The sequence below is a fragment of the Rhinoraja longicauda genome, chromosome 27, assembly GCF_053455715.1.
Source record: "Rhinoraja longicauda isolate Sanriku21f chromosome 27, sRhiLon1.1, whole genome shotgun sequence".
NCBI classification, from domain to species: domain Eukaryota; kingdom Metazoa; phylum Chordata; class Chondrichthyes; order Rajiformes; family Arhynchobatidae; genus Rhinoraja; species Rhinoraja longicauda.
In genome coordinates this window covers 26,253,064-26,278,408 of record NC_135979.1, presented here as the reverse complement: position 1 = coordinate 26,278,408, position 25,345 = coordinate 26,253,064, and the positions used below count along the sequence as shown (strand labels likewise).

General features: G+C 44.4%; 1 protein-coding gene across 3 annotated transcripts in view; it reads right to left on the bottom strand.

The window, feature by feature from the left end:
- Window positions 1-24,771, bottom strand: part of mtf1 (metal-regulatory transcription factor 1) — a 60,411-nt gene extending 35,640 nt beyond the window's left edge. For 2 of the 3 annotated variants that reach the window (XM_078422912.1, XM_078422915.1), the window contains exons 1-3: window positions 24,711-24,771; window positions 21,721-22,209; window positions 13,205-13,443 (exon numbers count right to left, since the gene is read on the bottom strand). In XM_078422912.1, the coding sequence (XP_078279038.1) occupies window positions 13,205-13,443; window positions 21,721-22,173 (692 nt within the window). In that variant the 5' untranslated portion in view covers window positions 22,174-22,209; window positions 24,711-24,771. Of the gene's footprint in view, window positions 1-13,204; window positions 13,444-21,720; window positions 22,222-24,710 lie in introns of those variants that run through there. The other variant, XM_078422911.1, reaches the window with a different exon arrangement.
- Between the last annotated feature and the right edge of the window lie 574 nt (window positions 24,772-25,345).

Here is a 25,345-nt window from a genome sequence, read left to right as displayed (position 1 = left end):
ATGAGAAAATGACAGGAGTGTGAATTGGTCCTTGATTATGTTGGCTGCTTTCCCGAGGCAGCTGGTATGTGCGATGGGGGGCTGGTTGTGATATGGACTGGGCTCCATTCACAACTTACACAATTTGCTCTAGTCTTCAGCACAGCAGCTGCCATACCAGACAGTGATACATCTGGATAGGTGTGCATCTATCGAAATTGCCAAAAGTCATGGAAATATGCAGAATTTTCCTAGCTTCCTGCAGAAGTTGACGCTGTTGGGTGCACTCTTGGCTGCAGGGTCAATTTTTATTGATATTTACACCAAGGAACGAACTCTCGACCATTTCCAATTCAGCACCACTTATGCAGACATTGGTGCAAATCAACGACCAGTTCCTTTGTTTTGCTGGAATTGAGGGAAAGATTGCTGTCTTGAAGCCATGCTACTAAACTCTCCATCATCTTTCCCCCTCCCACGCCGACCCATGCAGTGGTGTACTTGGATACTCTTCATATTTGGTCAATTCATACAAATAGTTTAATTTAATCAGTACTACAACTAATTTTCCATTCATTGCTGTCTTAAAACATATTTTTAAAAGTCGTTTCTAAGCAGGAAACCCCTTATTTCAGATTGGAACGTCTAACTGAGAGTTTAAACTTAAAGTTAGATTGGGCCTTTTTTTTAGATTTTAGAGATACAGCGCGGAAACAGGCCCTTCGGCCCACCGAGGCTGCGCCGCCCAGCGATCCCCGCACATTAACACTATCCTACACACACTAGGGACAATTTTTACATTTACCCAGTCAATTAACCTACATACCTGTACGTCTTTGGAGTGTGGGAGGAAACCGAAGATCTCGGAGAAAACCCACGCAGGTCACGGGGAGAACGTACAAACTCCGTAAAGACGGCGCCCGTAGTCAGGATCGAACCCGAGTCTCCGGCGCTGCATTCGCTGTAAGGCAGCAACTCTACCGCTGCGCCACCGTGCCACTTTGTAACTGGCTTCAACAAAGGAGACCTTGAATCATATGTTCCCTTGATTTCTTGGCTTTACAATGATTCCTCAGAAGTAAAATAAGTTGCGCAATCACATTATATCTATTTCACTGATAAAACCACAATGTCCATACTGAACGATACAGAATTGAGGCTAAGGTTAAACAAGCCACCAAGACTGAACATGTTGGAGATCACTGGTTCTGTGCATCACACCCAAAGTTATTTTCCAAATCAAATATTCTTAGTGTTAAAGGCTATGGCAAATATGAACAAATACAAATTAACAGATCAGACAAATAATCCATCACCTCCTGAAACATTCTTATTTAGAAGGGATAAAGGTGGCTGTAAAATAACATTTAAGGATTAGGCAGATAACAGGTCTGCCCTGGCAGACCCATTGTTTCTGCCTGCTCCTACCCCACAGAACTAATCTCCAAATACCTTAATTTCATCCTATTCTGCCCTTGTCGACTCCCATCTGACCTGCATCCAATACACCTTGCATGCCCAACCACTCTTCAATAACTTTCAACTTCTAGGCTCCTAGTACTTCATCTTTACCATGCAAGTCCACCCCCTTCACAGCTCCATCCCCACCAGGGAGGTCTCAAGGCCCTCCGGTTCTTCCTTGAAGAGAGACCCGATCAGTTTCCCCCTATGAACACTCTCCTCTACCTGGCAGAACATCCTCACCCTCAACAACTTCTCTTTTGAAAGTTAAAGGTGTAGCCAGGGGCACTCGCATTGGCCCCGACTATCCCTGCCTGTTGGTTACAATGAACAGTCCTTGTTTCAAACGTATACTGGCACTATCCCCCAATGTGCGGCATGGTGGCGCAGCGGTAGAGTTGCTGCCTTACAGCGAATGCAGCGCCGGAGACTCAGGTTCGATCCTGACTACGGGTGCTGTACTGTACGGAGTTTGTACTTTCTCCCCGTGACCTGGGTTTTCTCCGAGATCTTCGGTTTCCTCCCACACTCCAAAGACGTAGGTTAATTGGCTGGGCAAATGTAAAAATTGTCCCTAGTGGGTGTAGGATAGTGTTAATGTGCGGGGATCGCTGGGCGGCGCGGACCCAGTGGGCCGAAGGGCCTGTTTCTGCGCTGTGTCTCTAAAAAAAAACTCTTTCTTCACTGCATCAATGAATGGATTGGGGCTGGCCCCTGCACCCGTGCAGAACTCACTGATTTCATTAACTTTATCACCGTGTCCTCAAATTCATCTGGACTATCTCTGAAACCCATCTCCTTTTTTTCGATCTCCGTCTCCAGCACAGGGGACTGACTATCGACTGATGTCTACTGCAAACCCACCAACACCCAGTTATCTATACTCCTCCCACTCTGCCTGCAAAGACGTTATCCCCTGCTCTCAATTTTAGCAACTCCTTCACATAAGGTCATAAGTGATAGGAGCAGAATTAGGCCATTCAGTCCATCAAGTCTGCACCATTCAATCATGGCTGACCTATCACTCCCTCCTAACCCCATTCTACTGCCTTATCCCCATAACTCCTGACATCTGCTCCCAAGAGGAGGCTTTTTATTACAGGACATCCGAAATGCCCTTTAATTAGAAGAAATGCTTTCCCCGCTGCTGTCATAGATGACTCACTCACCCACATCTCCTCGATATCCTGTAGGTCTGCTCTCACTCACCAGCACCCCAGATGAAACACAAATTCCACCATTTCCGCGAACGTTATATTTCACCCTACCAGCCTTCGCAACCAACATTCCTGCCATCAACGTGATTCCACCACATATTCCCATCCCCACCCCTTTCCCGCCTTCTGCGGAGACCGCTCCATCCTCAACTACTTGGTCCACTCATCCCTTCCCTCCCAAACCATCCCCTCCCCAAATACTTACCCTTTCAACCTACCCCTATACCTCCTCCCTCACGACCATCCAGGACCCCAGCACGCCTTCCTGGCAAGGCAGTAGTGCATGTGCACTCCTCTAACCTCATCTATTGCATTCAGTGTTCCCAACATGGCCTCATTTACATCAGCAAGACCAAGTGTAGATCGTATGACCGTTTTACTAAACACTTAAGCTCGGAACGCCATTGCCTGTTGGATCTCCCGCTTGCTAACCATTTTTACTCCCCTTTCCACACTGTCCTGGGCTGCCTCCATTGCCAGAGTGAAGCCACACACAAACTGGAGGAACAGCACACATGGAGAATATGATTGAGTAGCTTTCAACCTAATGGTATGAACATTAAATTCTCCATTTTTAGAAAACTAACCAACAATCAATCTTCTTATCTCCTCTTCCATGTACCCCGTGCCCATTTCTCCCCTTCCACCTATATTTCTGCCTCTGGCTTCAGAATTGCACCTCTTCTATCCTTATCTCACACCTTTTGTCTTTTCATCTCCGGCCTTCAGCTGCCAATAACCCCTCACCAGTATCCACTAATTTTGGTTAGTCCTGGCCCTCTTCAGTCGGAAGAAGTGTCCTGATCCAAAACAATATTACCCACGCATATTCTCCAGAGATACGGCCTGACCTGCTCAGTTACTCCAGCAAGGTCTGACTTTTTTTGTATTAAAATGTTATAAGTAATTGAGGCAGGTAATTGAAATTCTAATCCTAATACATCTATGGTAAAATTCTTTGAAAATGATCTGCATATCTCAAATACTGATGAAACAAGGATCCAGCTTTAAGTGATCGGAGAATGCAGCTCAAAATAACTGAGAAGGTTGGAAACTTGATAAGCATACAAATAGGTGAAAGGGTCATCTAATTTAAAGCATCTTTTTTTCCCAGTTGGAATTCAATTTTAAATGGTAGGTAACTTTAACCTGCAGATTCTTTTACAGTATTAGACAATAGACAATTAGACAATAGTAAGCAACCATTTGCCCATGGCAGTTAGCAGTTAATTAAGTGCAAAGCTCTAACCATTTATTTGAATAGGATACATTTATTGTCAAGGAAACATGAACAAAGATATGGTTTAAATCGGTGCAGTCACTTACAGTGCCCTCCATAATGTTTGGGACAGACCCATCGTTTATTTATTTGCCTCTGTACTCCACAATTTGACATTTGAAATAGAAAAAATCACATGTGGTTACAGTACACATTGTCAGGTTTTATGAATGGGTATTTTTATACATTTTGGTTTCACCATGTAGAAATTACAGCTGTGTTTATACAAAGTCCCCCCATTTCAGGGCACCATAATGTTTGGGACACATGGTTTCCCAGGCGTTTGTAATTGCTCGAGTGTGTCTCCTTAATGCAGGAATAAGAGAGCTCTCAGTACCAAGTCTTTCCTCCAGTCTTTCCATCACCTTCGGAAACTTTTATTGCTGTTTATCAACAAGAGGACCAAAGTTGTGCCAATGAAAGTCAAAGAAGCCATTATGAGACTGAGAAACAAGAATAAAATTGTTATAGACATCAGCCAAACCTTAGGCTTACCGAAATCAACTCTTTGGGACATCATTAAGAAGAGAGCACTGCTGAGCTTACTAATCGAAAAGGGACTGGCAGGCCAAGGAAGACCTCCACAGCTGATGACAGAAGAATTCTCTCTATAATAAAGAAAAATCCCCAAACAGCTGTCCAACCGATCAGAAACACTCTTCAAGAGTAAGGTGTAGAGTAAGGTGTAGACCACTGTCCACAGAAGATTTCATGAACAGAAATGCAGAGGCTACACTGCAAGATGCAAACCACTGGTTAGCTGCAAAAATAGGATGGCCAGGTTACAGTTTGCCAAGAAGTACTTAAAAGAGCAACCACAGTTCTGGAAAAAAATCTTGTGGACAGATGGGACAAAGATTAACTTACATCAGAGTGATGGCAAGAGATAAGGATGGTGGAGAGAAGGAACTGCCCAAGATCTAAAGCATACCACCTGTGAAACACGATGGTGGGGGTGTTATGGCCTGGGCTTGTATGGCTGCTGAAGGTACTGGCTCACTTATCTTCATTGATGATACAACTGCTGATGGTCGAAGCATAATGAATTCTGAAGTGTATAGACACATTGTGGCGCAGCGATTAGACCCGAAATGAAGGCGAGGAGCAAAGTGATTCGGGAAGAATTTTATTTGCTGTCGTTCTCTTGTCCAGATGGGTCCGCAAGAGAACGATCATGCCTAAACCCCTGCCATTTATCCCTGTAGCTAGGGGCCGCCTCCAGAATAGTCCATCCCCCCCCCCCCCCAGAACAGGAGGCACGAAATGGACTGGCGGGCGCACAACCCGACCGGACCGCGTACGGAAGTCGGCCGACAGAAGGGCCGGCGGAGGCACAGGTGGAGGGAGCCGCGAAGGAGGGAGACCTCGCGGCAACCAGCACCGGCTGGTCAATGTCCAAATGTGCCGGCTTTAACTGGTCAATTGACACGGCCTCCGGCCGGCCCCCATGTCCAACACAAAGGTTGTCTGTCCGTGTTCCAGCACCCGGAACGGGGCCTCATACGGCCTCTGGAGTGGCGTCCGGTGGGCATCACGGTGCAGGAAAACATAGGGGCAGTCCCGGAGGGCCGATGGCACGTGCGGGCGAAATTTCCCATGGCAGGACTTCGGCACGGGCGTGAGTCTGCCAACTTGCTCGCGAAGGCGCTGTAGGGCGGATGAGGGCAATCCCTGCTGCTCCGGCGCCGACGGCACAAACTCCCTGGGCACCGTGAGCGGCGACCCGTAAACAAGATCCGCCGAAGATGAGGCCAAGTCCTCCTTAGGAGCCGTTCGGATGCCCAGTAAGACCCACGGTAGTGCATCCAGCCAGTCCGGGCCGGAGAGTCGCGCCTTCAGCGCTGCCTTGAGTTGCCGGTGGAACCTCTCCACCAGGCCATTTGCCTGCGGGTGATAGGCCGTGGTGTGGTGCAGCTGCACACCCAACAGGTGAGCCATGGCCGACAACAGCTCAAAGGTGAACTGTGGCCCTCGGTCCAAGGAGATGTCCGAGGAGTCAACGCATGAGCGCATGTAGCTGTCGAAGTATCGGCCAGCGGAATGGCCTCCGGCCACCGCATGAAGCGGTCCACTACCATGAGGAGGTGGGTGATGCCCTGGGACGGCGGGAGAGGCCCCACAATGTCCACGTGCAGGAACCGCCGGCGTGGTAGACCGAACTCCTGGAGGGGCGCCCTGCAGCACTGGTGATAATAGCACCAGTGCCTCCTGCCAGTGCTGCCTGGAGCCTGCTGGTGCGGGACTGCAGGTGCGGGACCTGCAACGGCCGCGGGGAACGATCGCACAAGCCTCCGGGGCGCTGCTGTCATTCCCTCCACAGCTCCCCCACCCAACCGGAGGAAATCGGGCGCTGCCGGAGTGACGGCCAGCACGCTGACGTCATCCTGGCACGCCATCCACAACGCGTCAGAGCGCCTGCCGAGCGCCCGGGTGTTGGTGAACGAGGCGTCGGTGAGCTGCAGGCTGATGTCGGCCGGCAGCAAATGCAGGCAAACGTACTCAAACATGAGGCACAGTGTGTGCCCATCCAGCAGCGCCACCATCTCATTGAGGAGGCTTGATGGTCGCCGGTCGCCTGGGCCCTCTATATGAAGGAGCCTGGCCGCCCGTTCCATCCGGCTGAGCCCGTAAATCTGGAGCAGAAGCTCCTTAAGGCCGAGGCATTTATCAACGGCCGGGGGGTCTTGGAGGAACTGGGTGACGTCTCCGTCCGTCTCCTGGTCGAGGGCCCCTACCAGGTAGAAGTAGCGGGTGTCGTCCACTGTAATGCCCCGCAGCTGAAATTGGGCCTCCGCCTGCTGAAACCAGACGCGAGGCCGGGCGGTCCAGAACGTCGGCAACTTAACGGAAACCGCGTCGAGAGACAGGGTCTAGTCAGCCTGTGAGGTGGACGGTCTGGGGTTCTGCCTTTTGGCTCCATCATGACACTAATGGAGCGTCAGGGTCACCAATGTGGTGCAGCGATTGGGCCCGAAATGAAGGCGAGGAGCCAGGTGTTTTGGAAGGAATTTTATTTGCTGTCGTTCTCTTGTCCAGATGGGTCTGCAAGAGAACGATCGCACCTAAACCCCTGCCATTTATCCCTGTAGCTAGGGGCCGCCCCCGGACTAGTCCATTCCCGTGCCGAGGGGTTCGATAATGGAATGGCCCGACCCTTGGGAGCCGCCACAACATCCTATCTGCTCAAGTTCAAACAAATGCCTCAAAACTCATTGGCCAGCAGTTCATTCTACAGCAAGACAATGATCCCAAACATACTGCTAAAGCAACAAAGAAGTTTTTCAAAGCTAAATAACGGTCAATTCTTGAGTGGCCAAGTCAATCACCCGATCTGAACCAAATTGAGCATGCTTTTTAAATGTTGAAGAGAAAACTGAAGGGGACCACCCTCCAAAACAAGCACAAGGTAAAGATGGCTGCAAAACAGGCCTGGCAAAGCATCACCAGCGAAGACACCCAGCAACTGGTGATGCCCATGAATCGCAGACTTCAAGCAGTCATTGCATGCAAAGGATATGCAACAAATACTAAACATGACTACTTTCATTTACATGACATTACTGTGTCCCAAACATTATGGTGCCCTGAAATGTGGGACACTATGTATAAACTCTGCTGTTGTTTCTACATGGTGAAACCAAAATGTATAAAAATGGCATTTATTAAAATCTGGCAATGCGCACTTTAACCACATGTGATTTTTTTTCTATTACAAATCTCAAATTGTGGAGTACAGAGGCAAATAAATAAATGATGGGTCTTGATGGAGGGCACTGTATTCCCTCAGGTTAATGGAAGTAACGCTCCTGTTGCACACATGCCTCAAACAACTCGGGTGTCTGCCTACATAATTTAAAGGCAACATGAGCACTCAATAATGCTCAACCTGCAGGATTAAAAAAAATAAAAACAAGAAATAAAGATATTGATAACTAAATTTAGCTCCCCTTGGATACCAGGAGCTAATTCAGAAGCTGTAAGCAGGTGCAGCATTGTATTTTGCACAAGCAAATTAAATTTAGCATTGCAAAACAGAAGTAGCAAAGCTGGATTCAATTTCTGGACTCTTATTACCAAATATCCTATTTGGAAGAAAGACAAATATATTGAAAGAAAAGGGGAGCTGAAATAAAAACAAAATCCTGCAACTTAACTGAAGACAAGAGTGCATTTGTATGAATCTAGAACAAAAGCAGTATGTTGAAAGGAGTCCAAAGGCAAAAAGTATAGGTTGACACTTTTGGTCGAGACACTGCATCAACACGAAAAGGAAAGATTGTCAGTTTGTAGCAGTGGGACGGAAGCTGGTGGGTAACTGCTGGAACCAGATGGGTGACAGTTGGAACCAGATGGGAAGAGAATGAGAGGCAGAAGGAACCAGGATGGATGAGGATGGAGTGATGAACAAAGGGCAAAAAGGAGCAGTTGTAGACCTGGTGCCTCAAAGCACCAAAGACCAGGGTTCAATCCCGACTTTGGGTACTGTCAGTGTGGAGTTCGTATGTTCTCCTTGTGACTGCATGGATTTTCTCTGGGTGCTCCAGTTTCCTCCCACATTCCAAAGACGTGCAGGTTTGTAAATTAATTGGCCTCTGTAAATTGACCCTAGTGTGTAGGATGCGAGAGTGGAAACATAGAACTACCGTACGAGTGATTCATTCACAAAATGCTGGAGTAACTCAGCAGGTCAGGCAGCATCTCGGGAGAGAAGGAATGGGTGACGTTTCGGGTCGAGACCCTTCTTCAGACTGATGTCGGGGGTGGGACAAAGGAAGGATATAGGTGGAGACAGGAAGATAGAGGGAGATCTGGGAAGGAGGAGGGGAAGGGAGGGACAGAGGAGCTATCTGAAGTTGGAGAAGTCGACGTTCATACCACCGGGCCGCAAACTGCCCAGGCGAAATATGAGGTGCTGCTCCTCCAATTTCCGGCGGGCCTCACTATGGCACTGGAGGAGGCCCATGACAGAGAGGTCAGACTGGGAATGGGAGGGGGAGTTGAAGTGCTGGGCCACCGGGAGATCAGTGGCGTTAATGCGGACCGAGCGCAGGTGTTCAGCGAAGCGATCGCCGAGCCTGCGCTTGGTTTCGCCGATATAGATGAGTTGACATCTAGAGCAGCGGATGCAATAGATGAGGTTGGAGGAGGTGCAGGTGAACCTCTGTCTCACCTGGAAAGAATGTTTGGGTCCTTTGATGGAGTTGAGGGGGGAGGTAAAGGGACAGGTGTTGCATCTCGTGCGGTTGCAAGGGAAAGTGCCCGGGGTTAGGGTGGTTTGGGTAGGAAGGGACGAGTGGACCAGGGAGTTGCGGAGGGAACGGTCTCTGCGGAATGCAGAGAGGGGAGGGGATGGGAAGATATGGCCAGTGGTGGGGTCCTGTTGTAGGTGACGGAAATGTTGGTGGATGATATGTTGGATCCGCTGGCTGGTGGGGTGGAAGGTGAGAACGAGGGGGATCCTGTCCTTGTTGCGAGGTGGGGGATGGGGAGCAAGAGCGGAGCTGCGGGATGTAGAAGAGACCCTAGTGAGAGCCTCATCTATAATGGAGGAGGGGAAGCCCCGTTTTCTGAAAAACGAGGACATCTCGGAAGCCCTAGTCTGAAACACCTCATCCCGGGCACAGATGCGGCGTAGACGGAGGAATTGGGAGTAGGGGATAGACTTTTTGCAGGGGACCGGGTGGGAAGAAGTGTAGTCCAGATAGCTGTGCGAGTCGGTGGGCTTGTAATAAATGTCCGTCACTAATTTTTCTCCTGTGATGGAGATGGTGAGGTCCAGAAACGGGAGGGAGATGTCAGAGATAGTCCAGGTATATTTAAGGGCAGGATGGAAATTGGAGGTGAAGTGTATAAAGTCAGTGAGTTCTGCATGGGTGCAAGAGGTAGCACCAATGCAGTCGTCGATGTAGCGGAGGTAGAGTTCGGGGATGGGGCCAGTGTACGTCTGGAACAGGGATTGTTCGACGTACCCGACAAAGAGGCAGGCGTAGCTAGGGCCCATGCGAGTGCCCATAGCTACGCCTCTGGTTTGGAGGAAGTGGGAGGAGTCAAAGGAGAATGAATACCGTACGAGTGATTGATGGTTGGAATGAAAGGCCTGTTTGGTGGTTGGTGGACAGAAAGGCCTGTTTCTATGCTGTATCACCAAAACTAAAACTGCATTCAGGAAGAGAGCAGTGGAGATGTGGTTAACCTGAAAGTAAGAAATACTAATGGGATGTAAGCTACCCAAGGGAAGTGAATTGTTGCTTTCCCAATTTTAATTTGGCCTCTCTGCAGCAATGAAGAAGGCCAAGAACTGACAGATAGGTATGTGATGTAGGAAATTCTGAAAATAAGGAAGATGAGTAGTCTGTAATATGTTTAACCTAAGAATTTACATACCGGAAAAACATGATGGGAAGAGGCCAACAGAGTTATGAGAGCTTAAGGATGTTAGGAGAGGCAATAAATAGACCTATCATAGTATTTAGATTCAACAGCATAGCGAGCCAAGTTAAAATAAACATTGAAGGTTGTAAACTAAGCTGAGGGCAATAAAACTGATCGGAAATTAGTGACTTTTACTGCACCCATTTGTTAGACAATGGGAGAGTGATTTTCTAAATAACAGGGAACATAAGGTTAAGGATAACTGTGGGTAAAGACAAACATGAATGGCTGCAGAGACATTGATCAATGATGAATTATTTCAAAAGTGTATTATCCACATGTAACCATGGTGTTGTGAGAATATAAAAATACTGTAGGTGCTGTGAATATTTGAAATACTGTGTTCACAGAGTGTTTCTCCAGTGCATACTGTTAAGGCCTCGATTAAACCGACATGTTTGAGAAACTCACCATTGTTCTATGGGAGGTATCTATTCACAAAATGCTGGAGTAACTCAGCAGGCCAGGCAGCATCGCAAGAGAGAAGGAATGGGTGACGTTTTGGGGTCGAGACCCTTCTTCAGACTGATTCACACTGTTCTATGGGATGTGTTTTGTATTCCTACGAGTCATAATTCAGAGGGAAACTGAGCCCGATATAAAAGCAGGACACGGGGTACACGTTAAACACAATATTCCCTCCAACAGTATGTAATTGGGAAGGGGAGTTAAAATGACATGCACAGGAAGCTTGAGATGGTTATTGCGGTCATTGTCTGGAAAACAGTCGCCTCATCTACTCTCGGTTTCACCAACGTAGAAGAGATCATCCTGCAAGCTCCGAATGTAGGATAGAAGAGGGAATTATGAATCGGTGGAAGGGTTGTTTATATCCCTGGAGGTGCCGAAGGAGGTTGCGACGGGACAGGTGTCCCACCTCCACTGGTTGCAGGAGAAAGCATCAGGGGGCAGGGAGGGCTGGATGGGGAGGAGCAGGCCAGGTAGTCCTGTAGAGTGCAATCCCTGCAGAAAGCTGAAAGACTAGGGGAATGGGTAAAAGAGAAGTTCGGCAGTGGGATTGGGTTGGAGTTGGTGATAATGGCGGAGTACGATGAGGTGAAAGGCAAGGTCGAGGGAATACTTATTGTTGAAACACAGAATTGCAGACGCTGCATTATATAAAAGGAGTTACTCAATGAGTCAGGCAGTATCTCTGGCGAATATGGATATGTACCTTCCAGGTCAGGACCCTTCAGATTCAAGGAGGATTCTGAAGAAGCGTCCCAACCCGAAACGTCATCTAGCCATGATCCTGAGATGCTGCATGACCTGCTGAGTTGCTCCAGCACTTTGTGTTCTGAACGCTTACTGATGTTCTGCCTTTGGAGAAGAGCAGGGCGCCGGTCAGTATGGACATGCGGGAAATGGAAGAGATACATCCGGAACGAGGATTTTTCATAAGCGCACATTTTAAAATTAGTTTATTAACTAGTAGGTCTGGAAAACTAACCTTGGGTCAAGACTAATCCTTCATTAAAAGACCAGGTATTATTAAATTATATTTTAAAGACTAAAATTGAAAATAATACAGAAATGGGTAAAATATACGACCTACATTCTTTTGTGGCAACTTTTCATTTTAAAAAGCATAAGACATAGGAGCAGAATTAGGCCATTCAGCCCATCGAGCCTACTCTGCCATTCAATTGAGGCCGATTTATTTTTCCCTCTCAAACTCATTTTCCTGCCTTCTCTACTTAACCTTTGACATCTTTACTGATCAAGAATCTATCAATCTCTGCTGTAAAAATACCCAATGACTTGGCCTATACAGCGGTTCCACAGATTCACCACTCTCTGGCAAACGAACCTCCTCTTCATCTCCAATCTGAAGGTACATCCTTTTATTCTGAGGCTGTGTCCTCTGGGTCTATACTCTCCCATTATTGGAAACATCCTTTTCACGTCCACTCTATCTAGGCCTTTCATTATCCGATATATTTCAATGAGATCCCCCCCTCTTTTTCAACTACAGTGCATACAGACCCAGAGCCTTCAAACGCTCTCATACGTCAACGCAATCGACCATGGGATCATTCTCATAAACCTCCTCTGGACCCTCTCCAAAGCCAGTACATTCTTCTTCAGTTATGGGGCCAACCGGCATTTAATAAATACACACCTGTCTTTTTCCACCAACCAAACTACAAACACATTATCAATTTATATAACAGAAAATCTTATTCTTAAGTACAAGTCATTGAAAATAATTTTAAAATCTGCAGATAACAGAAAATGTTAGAAACATTCAGCAGGTCAAGCATTTGTGGAAAAAGAAACTGGATTAATTTTACACACCCAAGTCGTGCTGTACAAAATACATGTACATTCAGGGATGTACTGAAAAATAATTTAACTTTAGAGCTTGAAGGTCTGAAGTGAAATCTAGACAAACCCAGAGAATTTAAGTGAGTGATTGCATTCTCCTGGTGAATCCACCCAAATAAAATTGCAGGTTAAATTTAATAAACAAAGAACAAAGCACAGGTTTTGGGAGGTCAACCTTTATGCTGATTTAATATTTTTTACATGATTAAATTCGCTCAAAACAGGTGAAATGTTATATTTCAAATTAACCAGCATCAGTTAGCCAGGGATAAAATCTAAAGTTACGTGAGAAAAACGCACTTCCTTTCATTAACTAAGACAATAAAGCATTTGTGGATTCTAGTCCAGATCATGAATGGATTGACAAAATTCATTCAAATAACAATCACTTACTCAGTGTAACACAGCAGTACACCATTAGAACTGCAGCGTTAATCAAATTCTGTTACTATCTGGATGTGACATTCAGACATGGATGAGAGCATACTCATAACTATCATCAACTTACCTATATAGTGTGTTAAATGCCTTTTCACAACCCTGTACGTCACATTCAAATGGCTTTTCCTTGGTATGGACTCTGACATGAATTCTGAGGCTGTAAGAGGTGAGAAAGGCCTTGCCACAGCCTTGCTGGTTGCAAACAAAAGTGTATTCACCCCTGTGAGTCTTCTGATGTGTCCGTAGATTCCCTGCTGTGCTATACGTACGTGGACAGCCTTCAAATGTGCACTGATAACGTTTGACCTATGTGCAGAAAAATGTTACAAACTTCAAATTACCCAATTTCCATATGGAATTTAAGCACATCACTTAATATTTTTTTAAGTTAAAATCAACCATACAACTATCAACCTTGAGGCGAAAGGCAACAAATTGAATCTTAAATATTAAATGTCTTGATCACATTCCACAAATGTTTGCAATTGGAAGAGGACAAAGGAAATGCAACCGTGTAGGTAGTCAGTCAATGCAAGCCACCTCCAAGATTCAACATTAAAGACATATTAACAGTTCCAATCACCATTCAATAGCAGAAATATTAAAACAATGGAAAATAACCTGAACTACCAAGGTAGTTCAATATGATTCTCCTAAACATAGCTGTCCCCATCGCACGCAAGGTGCGATACACTGGTCCTTCTTGCTCTTTCTGGTTAACCTATCCAAAACAAAACATTACAGCAGAAGGACTGCAGTACTTAAAGTGATGACTCAACACTATCGTCTGGTTTTGAATCGAGCACACATCCCGTGAATAAATAATAAAAAAATTAAAAAGTCAATCACAGCAGTAGAGAAATGAAACTGCTGCCTCAGCACATTTTCAAGAGAACAGCTTAAATACAAAGTATGTGGGTTGACATTTATGCACCTAAAACAATGGGGGTTTATCCTGATAACACTTAAAGATTCAAGAATCTCAGTTTACCTCTACCAACAAACATGTGCTGCTCCCACCAGTGAAAACATTTATTGATTACAAGGACTTTTAAAATGTTGTTCCCCTTAGTGATAAATTCATCAGCATAGACAATTCAGTGTTGCTGCCATAAGCCCACATTTGAGACGGTGTAATTCAGATTCTGATCATTGAATCCAGTTTATAATTATGCATTAAATTCAACATAATTCAAACATTCCTAAAACAAATAATTTCAGTTGCAACATTTCTACTTTTAATTTATATTCAAGAACAAAATCAAAAGTTGCATTTCAATGCATTTATGGAATTGTTGTATTAAGCGAGGCTACCTTCCAAATGAATGATTGAAGTGAGGATCAATTTGCTTGAATTGGCAAACACAAGAACATTCGAAGAACAGCAGTAAGTTCTCCTCATGTCCAAACTAATAAGCCTCCCACAGGAGATACCCTCAAACCCAGCAAACCAGTTACAGGGTTTGACGTGCATATATTAGCGGCAATCTCTGCAAACAGAATGGCCACCGATTTACATCACTACATGTGGAACTATTCTGCTCACATGGGAAGACCCTCAAAACATTTTCTTCAAAGATGGACACAAAAAGCTGAAGTAACTCAGCAGATCAGACAGCATCTCTGTAGAAAAGAAATGTTCCTTTTTATTTTTAATCCTTTTCTCCAGAGATGCTGTCTGACCCACTGAGTTACTCCAGCTTTTTGAGTCTATCTTTGGTTTAAACCAGCATCTGCAGTTCCTTCCAAACTATCTTTTTCTTCTATCTAATTCACCAGAAGACGAGCAAGTCCATCCCATAAGCCAGGAAGGCAACAAGATGCACGTCAGTTTGGCAAATGTGCACATTACAAAAGATTTTAGCATGGATTGTGTGAGAAACTTCCTTCCATAACCACCAGGAAGTTAAAGGGCTGCTGTGCAACATTCAGTGGTCTCGACATTGAGAGGGGATTGGCAATGCTTTCCCACAGTGAAAGAACACCAACTTCCAGCTGCCATAAAAGGGCAGGTCATTGCTGGTGAAGGGTTCCCCTTCTTCTCGATGGACAGCGACGTCTACAGGAGCAGGAGGCAGATTTATAGATTTTATAACTGTTAAATATCATGGTTGTTCTTTATTGCCCTTATTTTATTTTTAATAATCGACATGATTAAATTGAAATGGTGCTTTTTAAATGTTTGCGAATGTTTATTAATGTCTGAAACATTTAAGCTCTTTATTAGCCTGATTCAGTCAATTTCCAAAATATGGGTGACCAGAGCTTACATCGATACATAGACAATAGATGCAGGAGTAGGCCATTCGGCCCTTTGAGCCAGCACCGCCATTCAATGTGATAATGGCTGATCATCCACAATCGGTACCCCGTTCCTGCCTTCTCCCCATACCCCTTGATTCCGCTAGCCCTAACTATCTAACTCTCTTTTGAGCTTCTTGTGCCTCTGCTGCATGATGGTTTTGACAATTGGAAGGACTTTATCACAACGGGTATGTATCATAGACTACATTGGAACCGTCTTTGTTGGGAAAGTGAAGACAGCAGATTCATTTGAGCTATGTGCCTACCAGTAGGAGAGAACAAGCACGCGCAACTAACCATTCCCAGGAAATTCTGGGATAATGAAATATTCTAAGGATTAATCTCCACATTTCCATGAGGGTGTGTCAGAGTACAAACAAAGCATTTACTGTAGTGACTGGTTTAATTTGTCCTTTTGCCCTGGGTTTGGTGGGGTGATAAAACAGTATCAGGAATATAATTTAACCTTAATCTGGCAGAGATTGAATTTCAAGGATCTTCTGACAGATTGGCAATGTAATACAACAATTACTGCGCTGGAGTTTAGAAGGATGAAGGCATTTTCATCAAAACCTAGCAGATAATGGATGGCGTAGATAGAGTGGACGTGGAAAGGATGTTTCCAGTCACAGGAGAGTCTAGAACCAGAGGGCATAGCATCAGAATAAAAGGACGAACCTTTAGAATGGAGATGAAGAGGAATTTCTTTAGACAGAGGGTGGTAAGTCTGTGGAATTCATTGACACAGACAGCTGAGGAGGACAAGACGTTGGTTATTTTTAAAGTTGAGATTGAAATATTCAGGATTAGTGGCTAGGAAGTAGTCAAAGGTTACAGGGAGAAGGCAGAGGAATGGGATTGAGAAGGAAAAATAGATCAGCCATCATTGAATCGTGGAGTAGACTCGATGGGCCTAAGTTTTATGGAAGATTATCTGAGAAGCATCATGAAAGAAAGCTACCCCAGTAACAGCCAAGAACTTCCACAGTCAAATATGCAACAAAGCATTCACAAAATTCGAATGCATTTTAAATACTTGATCTTACCCAAAATAAATCAGTTTTAAACACAGAAAAGAATGAGGTACTCTTGCTGAGCCATTCATTAAAGCAGTTTTTTAAAAAACTTGTTTCTAGTAACCATTATTAATTTGAAAGTAAGCTTCAAGTGGCAATATTCCTTTTGAAACTTATGATCTGCTCTGAGCAGATACTAACATTATATTATGAAGACAGTATGCTGTACACGTTTTCATTTAAATAATTCTACTTTATTTCACTAATGCAACCTGTTTTTGACCGCTGTGCTTGTTTGGCGATCCAGTGTGAAGTTTTCATAAATATTGAATGGGCACGATTGCTAGCCGTTGGTTTCTTTGTCATCCTCAGAGATCACAATTCTCACCTACAGAAGCAGCCAAAACTTATCATTTAGTACAATATCAAATGGCAATCTGAATCACATGACTATGCTTCATGGCCACAACCAAAGAGATTTAAGCACAAAAAGCTATTCTGATACTTCAGTGCAAGGTGAGGGGAAATATGGCACCACTGGAGATGCTGTCTTGCAGATGAGATGCTAAGCAAAAGGACCTGTCTGTCCTTTCATCTGAGATAACAGATTCCAAGGCATTATCTTGGACAAGAGCAGGAAAGCCCTTCTCGGTTCCAATTATTACTCAAAATTCATTATTTTGTACTAAATCATGCGTTCTGGCTGCTTCTACAGGTGAGAATTTTGATCTGATGATGACAAAGAAACCAATGCCTAGCAATCATACCCATTCAATATTTATGAAAGCTTCACACTGGATTACTCAGTAAGCAGAGCATTTTGTAATTGAGATATGCTAAAGTAGGTTGCATTAGGGAAGTAAAGGAGAATTCATGTGAAGTAAAGAAAAAATAAAGGAAATGTTCATTAAAAGAGAAAAAATCTTCAGATGTCAAACATCTGAAATAAAGACACATAAAGTTGGAAATACTCAAAAGGTCAGGCAGCATCTGTGGAAAGAAACAGTGCTAAAGTTTCTCACTTCAGTAATTTCTAGTCAATACATGTCAGGTTAACTTGTGCAGAATTCTCCTTTTTGCTTTCTTTTATTAAATAGTGAAGTGATGCAATATGTCCATTTTCTAATCTAAAAGAATAGTCCTATCTCCCCCTCAGATAAAAACAGAGGATGACTTTAATTATTGCCCACATTGAAATTGATCAATCTTATATTCCAAAGATTAATTATAACATCGTAGACTTATAGTATCACTGAACATTTCAGATATTTTAAAGCTCTGCAATAGTAATCTTCTGATCTTGGAAACATACCACACTTAATAGACATTAGACAATAGGTGCAGGAGTAGGCCATTCAGCCCTTCGAGCCAGCACCGCCATTCAATGCGATCATGGCTGATCACTCACAATCAGTACCTCGTTCCTGCCTTCTCCCCATACCCCCTCACTCCGCTATCCTTAAGAGCTCTATCCAGCTCTCTCTTGAAAGCATCCAACGAACTGGCCTCCACTGCCTTCTGAGGCATAGAATTCTACACCTTCACCACTCTCTGACTGAAAAAGTTCTTCCTCATCTCTGTTCTAAATGGCCTACCCCTTATTCTTAAACTGTGGCCCCTTGTTCTGGACTCCCCCAACATTGGGAACATGTTTCCTGCCTCCAATGTGTCCAATCCCCTAATTATCTTATATGTTTCAATAAGATCCCCCCTCATCCTTCTAAATTCCAGTGTATACAAGCCTAATTGCTCCAGCCTTTCAACATATGACAGTCCCGCCATTCCGGGAATTAACCTAGTGAACCTACGCTGCATGCCCTCAATAGCAAGAATATCCTTCCTCAAATTTGGAGACCAAAACTGCACACAGTACTCCAGGTGCGGTCTCACCAGGGCCCGGTACAACTGTAGAAGGACCTCTTTGCTCCTATACTCAACTCCTCTTGTTATGAAGGCCAACATTCCATTGGCTTTCTTCACTGCCTACTGTACCTGCATGCTTCCTTTCAGTGACTGATGCACTAGGACACCCAGCTCTCGTTGAACATCCCCTCTTCCTAACTGGACACCATTCAGATAGTAGTCTGCCTTTCTATTCTTACTTCCAAAGTGAATAACCTCACACTTATCTACATTAAACTGCATCTGCCATGTATCCGCCCATTCACACAACCTGTCAAAGTCACCCTGCAGCCTTATTGCATCTTCCTCACAATTCACACTACCCCCCAGCTTAGTATCATCTGCAAATTTGCTAATGGTACTTTTAATCCCTTCATCTAAGTCATTAATGTATATCGTAAATAGCTGGGGTCCCAGCACCGAACCTTGCGGTACCCCACTGGTCACTGCTTGCCATTCCGAAAGGGACCCATTTATCCCCACTCTTTGCTTTCTGTCTGTCAACCAATTTTCTATCCATGTCAGTACCCTACCCCCAATACCATGTGCTCTAATTTTGCCCACTAATCGCCTATGTGGGACCTTGTCGAAGGCTGCATAAGTCCTAGCAATAAGTCCCATAATTTTCTTCACTACCAAATCTCTGTTTATATTAATCGCAGTTGATTGCATTTTCCCTAGCAATATTGTTTCATTAGGATGCAGAACTTGGTATTCTCTTGGGTGACCCTTCAGAATAACAGGATGAGAGGAGATTTTATCGAAACTTATAAGATTATTAAGGGGTTGGACACGTTAGAGGCAGGAAACATGTTCCCAATGTTGGGGGAGTCCAGAACAAGGGGCCACAGTTTAAGAATAAGGGGTAGGCCATTTTGAACTGAGATGAGGAAAAATGTTTTCAGTCAGAGAGTTGTGAATCTGTGCAATTCTCTGCCTCAGAAGGCAGTGGAGGCCAATTCTCTGAATGCATTCAAGAGAGAGCTGGATAGAGCTCTTAAGGATAGCAGAGTCAGGGGGTATGGGGAGAAGGCAGGAACGGGGTACTGATTAAGAATGATCAGCCATGATCACATTGAATGGTGGTGCTGGCTCGAAGGGCCGAATGGCCTCCACCTGCACCTATTGTCTATTGTCTAACAGGACAAACTCAAATCTTAATTCTGTTTCTCTATTTCTCTCTCTTCACATCTGCTGTCAGACCTGCTGAGTATTCCCAGCATTATTTAATTTCAGATTGCCAGGATCCGCAGTATTTTATTTTCACTTCCCTCTTCATCTTATACAAATGATAACGCAAAGTACTCAATGTCTGCCATTTCGTTATTTTATTTTTTTAAATGCCACCATCATGTTTTCAATGGGCCTACATTGCTATTGATCAAACATTTATTCCAAAAATTAATTATACCATCATAGTTATAGTATTTCAGAACAAGGCCATTTGGTGCATTGTCTTATTAATGTATACCAATTGTGATGCCCCACAGAAATTTATTTTAACATTGCATTTTTGCAGTTCTCATCAATTATTGATCAAATTTTATTGCTTATTCTATCACTCCTCCTCCCCACATGTGTTGGTATTGTTTTTTTCCATGCTTTTATGCAACTTAGTTATCATCGACTTCCTGAGTCATTCATAGGTTTTATTTTCTTTAAGCAGTACTCTTACAACTTAGAACATACAAACAAGTTTTGTATTACATTCAATAGACAATAGACAATAGGTGCAGGAGTAGGCCATTCGGCCCTTCGAGCCAGCCCCACCATTCAATGTGATCATGGCTGATCATTCTCAATCAGTACCTCGTTCCTGCCTTCTCTCCATACCCCCTGACTCCGCTATCCTTAAGAGCTCTAACTAGCTCTCTCTTGAAAGCATTCAGAGAATTGGCCTCCACTGCCTTCTGAGGCAGAGAATTCCACAGATTTACAACTCTCTGACTGAAAAAGTTCTTCCTCATCTCCGTTCTAAATGGCCTACCCCTTATTCTTAAACTGTGGACCCTGGTTCTGGACTCCCCCAACATTGGGAACATGTTTCCTGCCTCTAACGTGTCCAACCGCTTAATAATCTTATATGTTTCAATAAGAACCCCTCTCATCCTTCTAAATTCCAGTGTATACAAGCCTAGTCGCTCCAGTCGTTCAACATTTCATTTGTGTTCAGCACACTGCAGTTATCATCAGATCGGAAACAGATTTATGACTCCATTTACGGAGGACAGTTTGTCGCTTAATATATGAAGGTTAAACCTTCCCCAAATAACTGACTTTGTCCCTCATAAACACTAGTAGTCAGTCACCATCAAGTGGCCTTTTGATCTTGATTCTCAAATGGCTTTCAAGAAGAACCCGTGCAGGAGTTGGTTAACAAAGTTAGCTGGTGTTATTCACTGGCATGGACTGAGATTTGCGTTATATAAACAGAATGAAGAGAATGGGAGGCTGCGAATAGTGGGGTACTGCAGGAGATGGTTCGCGAGACCAATCTGTTCATAATCTATTTTTACACGTTAGTTGAGGGGAGTTTAGTTTAGAGATAGAGCATGGAAACAGATCCTTCAGCCCATTAAGTCTGGGTCGGCGCTGACTCAGTGAAGGGCTTGTTTGCACGTTGTATCTCTAAACTATCCCCTTTTAGCACAGAAGTGCCTTTATCCATAACAAAGACGGCCCTTCCTTTATTTATGACATTAAAGCCTTTAAGAACATCTTATTCTTTTTACTGGGATTATAATCCCAATTGTAGGGTCTAGTGTTGTCTATAATGGAATGATTTTTCTTTCCATCCCAGACCACACCCCAATTTTTTTTAAAAATCATTGCTAATTATCAAGGTGATTTATCTCAGCTGTTAGTAGAGCTAAAGCAGCTGGTCCATCAATGGATATTGTATCCACACTGGTTTCACAGGGGGTCAGAGGTCTAAAGAGAAGTAGTGCAAGATAAGAGTTTGGTACCACCACTGCAAAAGTAGTCACTCTTCCATTGCCTTAACACATTTTGCATATTAGCCTTTCTAAGCATATCCAAGCACTTGCAAAGAAAGGATGCAAATTAATTTGCAGTTCCAATATTAATGTACCGATAGCACTCTGAGCTTTAACATATGGAACAGTACAGCACAGCAAAAGGCCCTTGGGCCACGATATCAGTGCCGAACATGATGCCAAGATAAACTAATTTGCTTTATCTGCATAAGATCCATATCCCTTCATTTGTTGCATATTTAAGTTGCTGTCTAAAAACCTCTTGACACAATGAAAACTTTGAAAATACTGGCAGGTGCAAATGAATTAACTCTTAACAAATGTTTAATAGAACCACACTCTGTCCTTGTTTTTGAAACGCTTACCTCTCTAACCTTGGTCTCAGGACACTCCGATTGCAAGGTGAGTGTGGCTCCCTCAATATTCCTGGGCATTGGTGTGGATCCAGGATTGATGGTGAACTGAATCTGATCAGGAGAAATGGTGTGATGCACATAACCCTGTGCCATTCCATCAGGATCCGATATAAGGTAAAAGTTATCCTCGCTATTCTCTGATAAAAAAGTCACCAAGTTGTTATTGTTGCCTCCTTCTTCTTCATCCTCTTCCTCATCATCTAAGCCAATGGGGTCTTGTTCTATTAAGACAGTTGTCCGATCATAAACAATCCCAGAGGAAGAGGCCAGAAGTCCATTTTTTACAGAAAAGCCCATCTTTTCTTCCCTAGTCATCTCCTCTTCATCATCGTCTGTTTCATAGTATGCAACGTTGTTATTCTCAGACACAAGTTTGTCCTTTTCTGGGTCATTGTCACCCATGTTGTATTCTCGATTATGCCAGGATGATGGAATTTTCTGAATGGTCATGAAACAGAGAGAGCTATTAATAATAGTTTACTTCAAGTGTAGTAAATATATTTACATAGCATATTTCACAACTTTAAGATGTCCAATAATATTTTATATTAAATGCACTGCCATTGGGTAGAAAATATATTTAATTTGTCCTGCTTGATTTGGGAAGTTAATAGTAATGTAAGATCATTTCAAACAATGTAGTCCAGAATAATGCACACCAGCATCATTTTGCATTATTTCCTCATTCCCAGTCCAAGAACAAAATGCTTTACTTTTCTGCAACAATCATTAAACACTGTTTGGCCAATAATCTATCAATTACACCCAAGCTGGTGGAATTTTACACACATTTGATCAGTTATTTACAAAGCATCAAATGCACCCACTTGCCACAGAACAAGTTTTGAGCCAAGCTGAATATTTTAGACAGAATTATTAGCACTTAAATACACTCTATAGACCCTGCTTGGTGTGATCAAACTCAGTTTATAAATAGATTTTTTTTAATTGTCAAAGGAAATGCAAACATTTAAAAATATATATTACTAGAATGTCTGTAGATTAGTCCATAACATAAAAGAGAGCCAAATGAAAATTCTGACAATTAAAGTTGAAGTTTAAAGTAAATTAACAAGTGGTGTTAGTCTGCTTTATGTAGATACAAGGGTTTCAGATTATTTTTTCATTACTCATTCTCAGGATAGAGGTTAGCACTGGCAAAACTAGTATTGAATGCATATTCCCAGATGCCCCAGCAGCTATAATGGGCCACTTGAACAGCTGTAGTCACTACTTCGTTGTAAAAGTTTGATATATCTAGACAGAGCTTCCAGGACAACTATGGGAGGCAGCTAACCATTGTAATTCCAATCTCTCAGAAAGGTAGTCATAGTCCAGACAGAAAGGGCATCATTCCAAAGGGGATTAATTCATGGAGTTTAAGATTCTGTAGGAAAATAACTGCAGATGCTGGTACAAATCGAAGGTATCACAAAATGCTGGAGTAACTCAGCAGGTCAGGCAGCATCTCCGGAGAGAAGGAATGGGTGACGTTTCGGGTCGAGACCCTTCTTCAGACAATAAGAATCTGTTATCCTTATTGCTACATATACTGATTTCAACAATATTACCAATTAAAAAACAACAATTTTTTAACTAATTCCCTGATCTACTAGACCGGTAATATGTTAATCCAAGTTGAACCAGTGGATGAAATGTGTGGTTCAACTGCAAGTCTTTGTATACTTGGTATAAGAGCAAAGCAGTCAGTGGCTTGGACGAAAAAAATAAATCTAGGCCAGATCTCTGCAACTTTTTATCTCCCTATAAACCTAGCTCCCTTCCTTCAACTCTGATGCATTTCTCAATTGCTTCAGACAACAACTGAAAATTCTGTCTCGAACCATTCAGATTCCATAATCATCAATTCCCTTCCTAAATCTCTCCATTTCTCAAAGTTCTCCCAAAAAACTTTTTTGCCCAAAGTCACCCATGATATCATTTTGCTAAATATTCAAGATCAAAGATAACCATGCAAAATGCAAGTAGGAGATGGTGTGCAAGGAGGCATTTTGCGAGTCAGAGCCTGGTGTAGATCACTAATCGTGGCAGTCACCAAACCAAATATCAAACGAACCACCAGGAGATGAGTCCCTTCGCCATAGCTCAGAAATTCAAGTTTAAGCTTATATTCTCTCCCCAGTCTCTCTAGTTTAAATTCCCGACTCAGTTGCTCTGGCATGAAATCCATACCAATCCATAGGATGGATTCAGGGATAAAGTTGAGGCTCATTGCAGTGACTGGGAGGGGAGCAGTTGGAAGTTGGAGCAGGTTGGTAGGGGTATACTGAGAGTAAAGGAGAACAGGACTCAGTCAATTCAGTGTTCGTTAGAGAGGGAGAGTAGGAATAGGAGCAACTCGGCCGGGAGCGGTGTCACTGCCTCACAGTGCCAGCGACCCAGGTTCAATCCTGACCTCGGGTGCTGGCTGTGTGGAGTTTGCACGCACGTCCCCCCCCACCTCCCCCTGTAACCGTGTGGGTTTCCTCCGCTGTCCTGCGGTTTGCTCCACATCCCAAAGATGTGCCTCTGCAAATTGGCCTTAGTGTGTAATAATATATTCCTTTATTCGTCCCACACCGGGGAAATTTACAAATGTAGTGAATGGGTGAGAAGCTGGACATAACGTGGAACTAGTGTGAACGGGAAGTCGGCGCGGGTTCGATGGACCGAAGGGCCTGTTTCTATGCTGTATCTCTAACTGCACTCCCCTTGACTCGGCCGGAGAGGAGTGAAGCCGGGACGGGCTGCTACCCGGGCGGCAGTGGGCGCAGTGACAGCCCGGGTCCGGCGCGACCCCTCCGCCATCCGCCCGAGGCCGCTGACCTGTCACGGGAGACGGACCTCGCTTCCTGCCAGGCCGCATGATTAAACCCAAGGAGCCCGTCTCTCGGGTCTGTTGACCGAGCCGTCCCTTCCCTTCCCCAGCTGGGCTTTACCTGCGCTGTCAACTTGACCCGGAGCCGCCGCCGCCGCCATGGTCCGCCAGCCCCGCGGCATGCTGGGTGCACCAGCCCGCCACACCCCCCCACAACCCCAATCCGCAAAAAACTTACAACATTATTATTTTTTTGCCCCCTTTCAACCAATCGTTCTTTTCTGCAGTGAGAACGTTGCCAGGCGCACAATCTGCGGTTTTGAAGGTGGGGATCGTAAAATGGTTTCACCCGGTTGCCTAGCAACGGCCGCCCGCGGGCTGAAGCCGGCGTCTTCTGCTGGCCCGTGTCACGTGCAGGGGGGGACAGACAGAGAGAGATGCGCGAGGCGGCTCCACGCTGAGGGTGGAGCTTTCCAGAACAGTCGCCATCCTTCTCCTCCTCAGCGGCAACCGGACCGAGGGGACGGGTTACATTGAACAAGCGCCACCTACTCGCCAGATGGAGCGACACCCCGCCCCTCCCGACCCACAGTGGCGACCGGGGAGGGAGGGGGGGGTGAAGGTAGGGTCGTCTCAGGCTGTCAGGCCAGCGCTAAACTAAACTGATCGTCCGCTACTACCAAAGTCCCGAGCCAGAAATGAACAGAATTTAATTCTATTATGCCTCGAGAAAACAATCTAATTTTGTCCACAAGG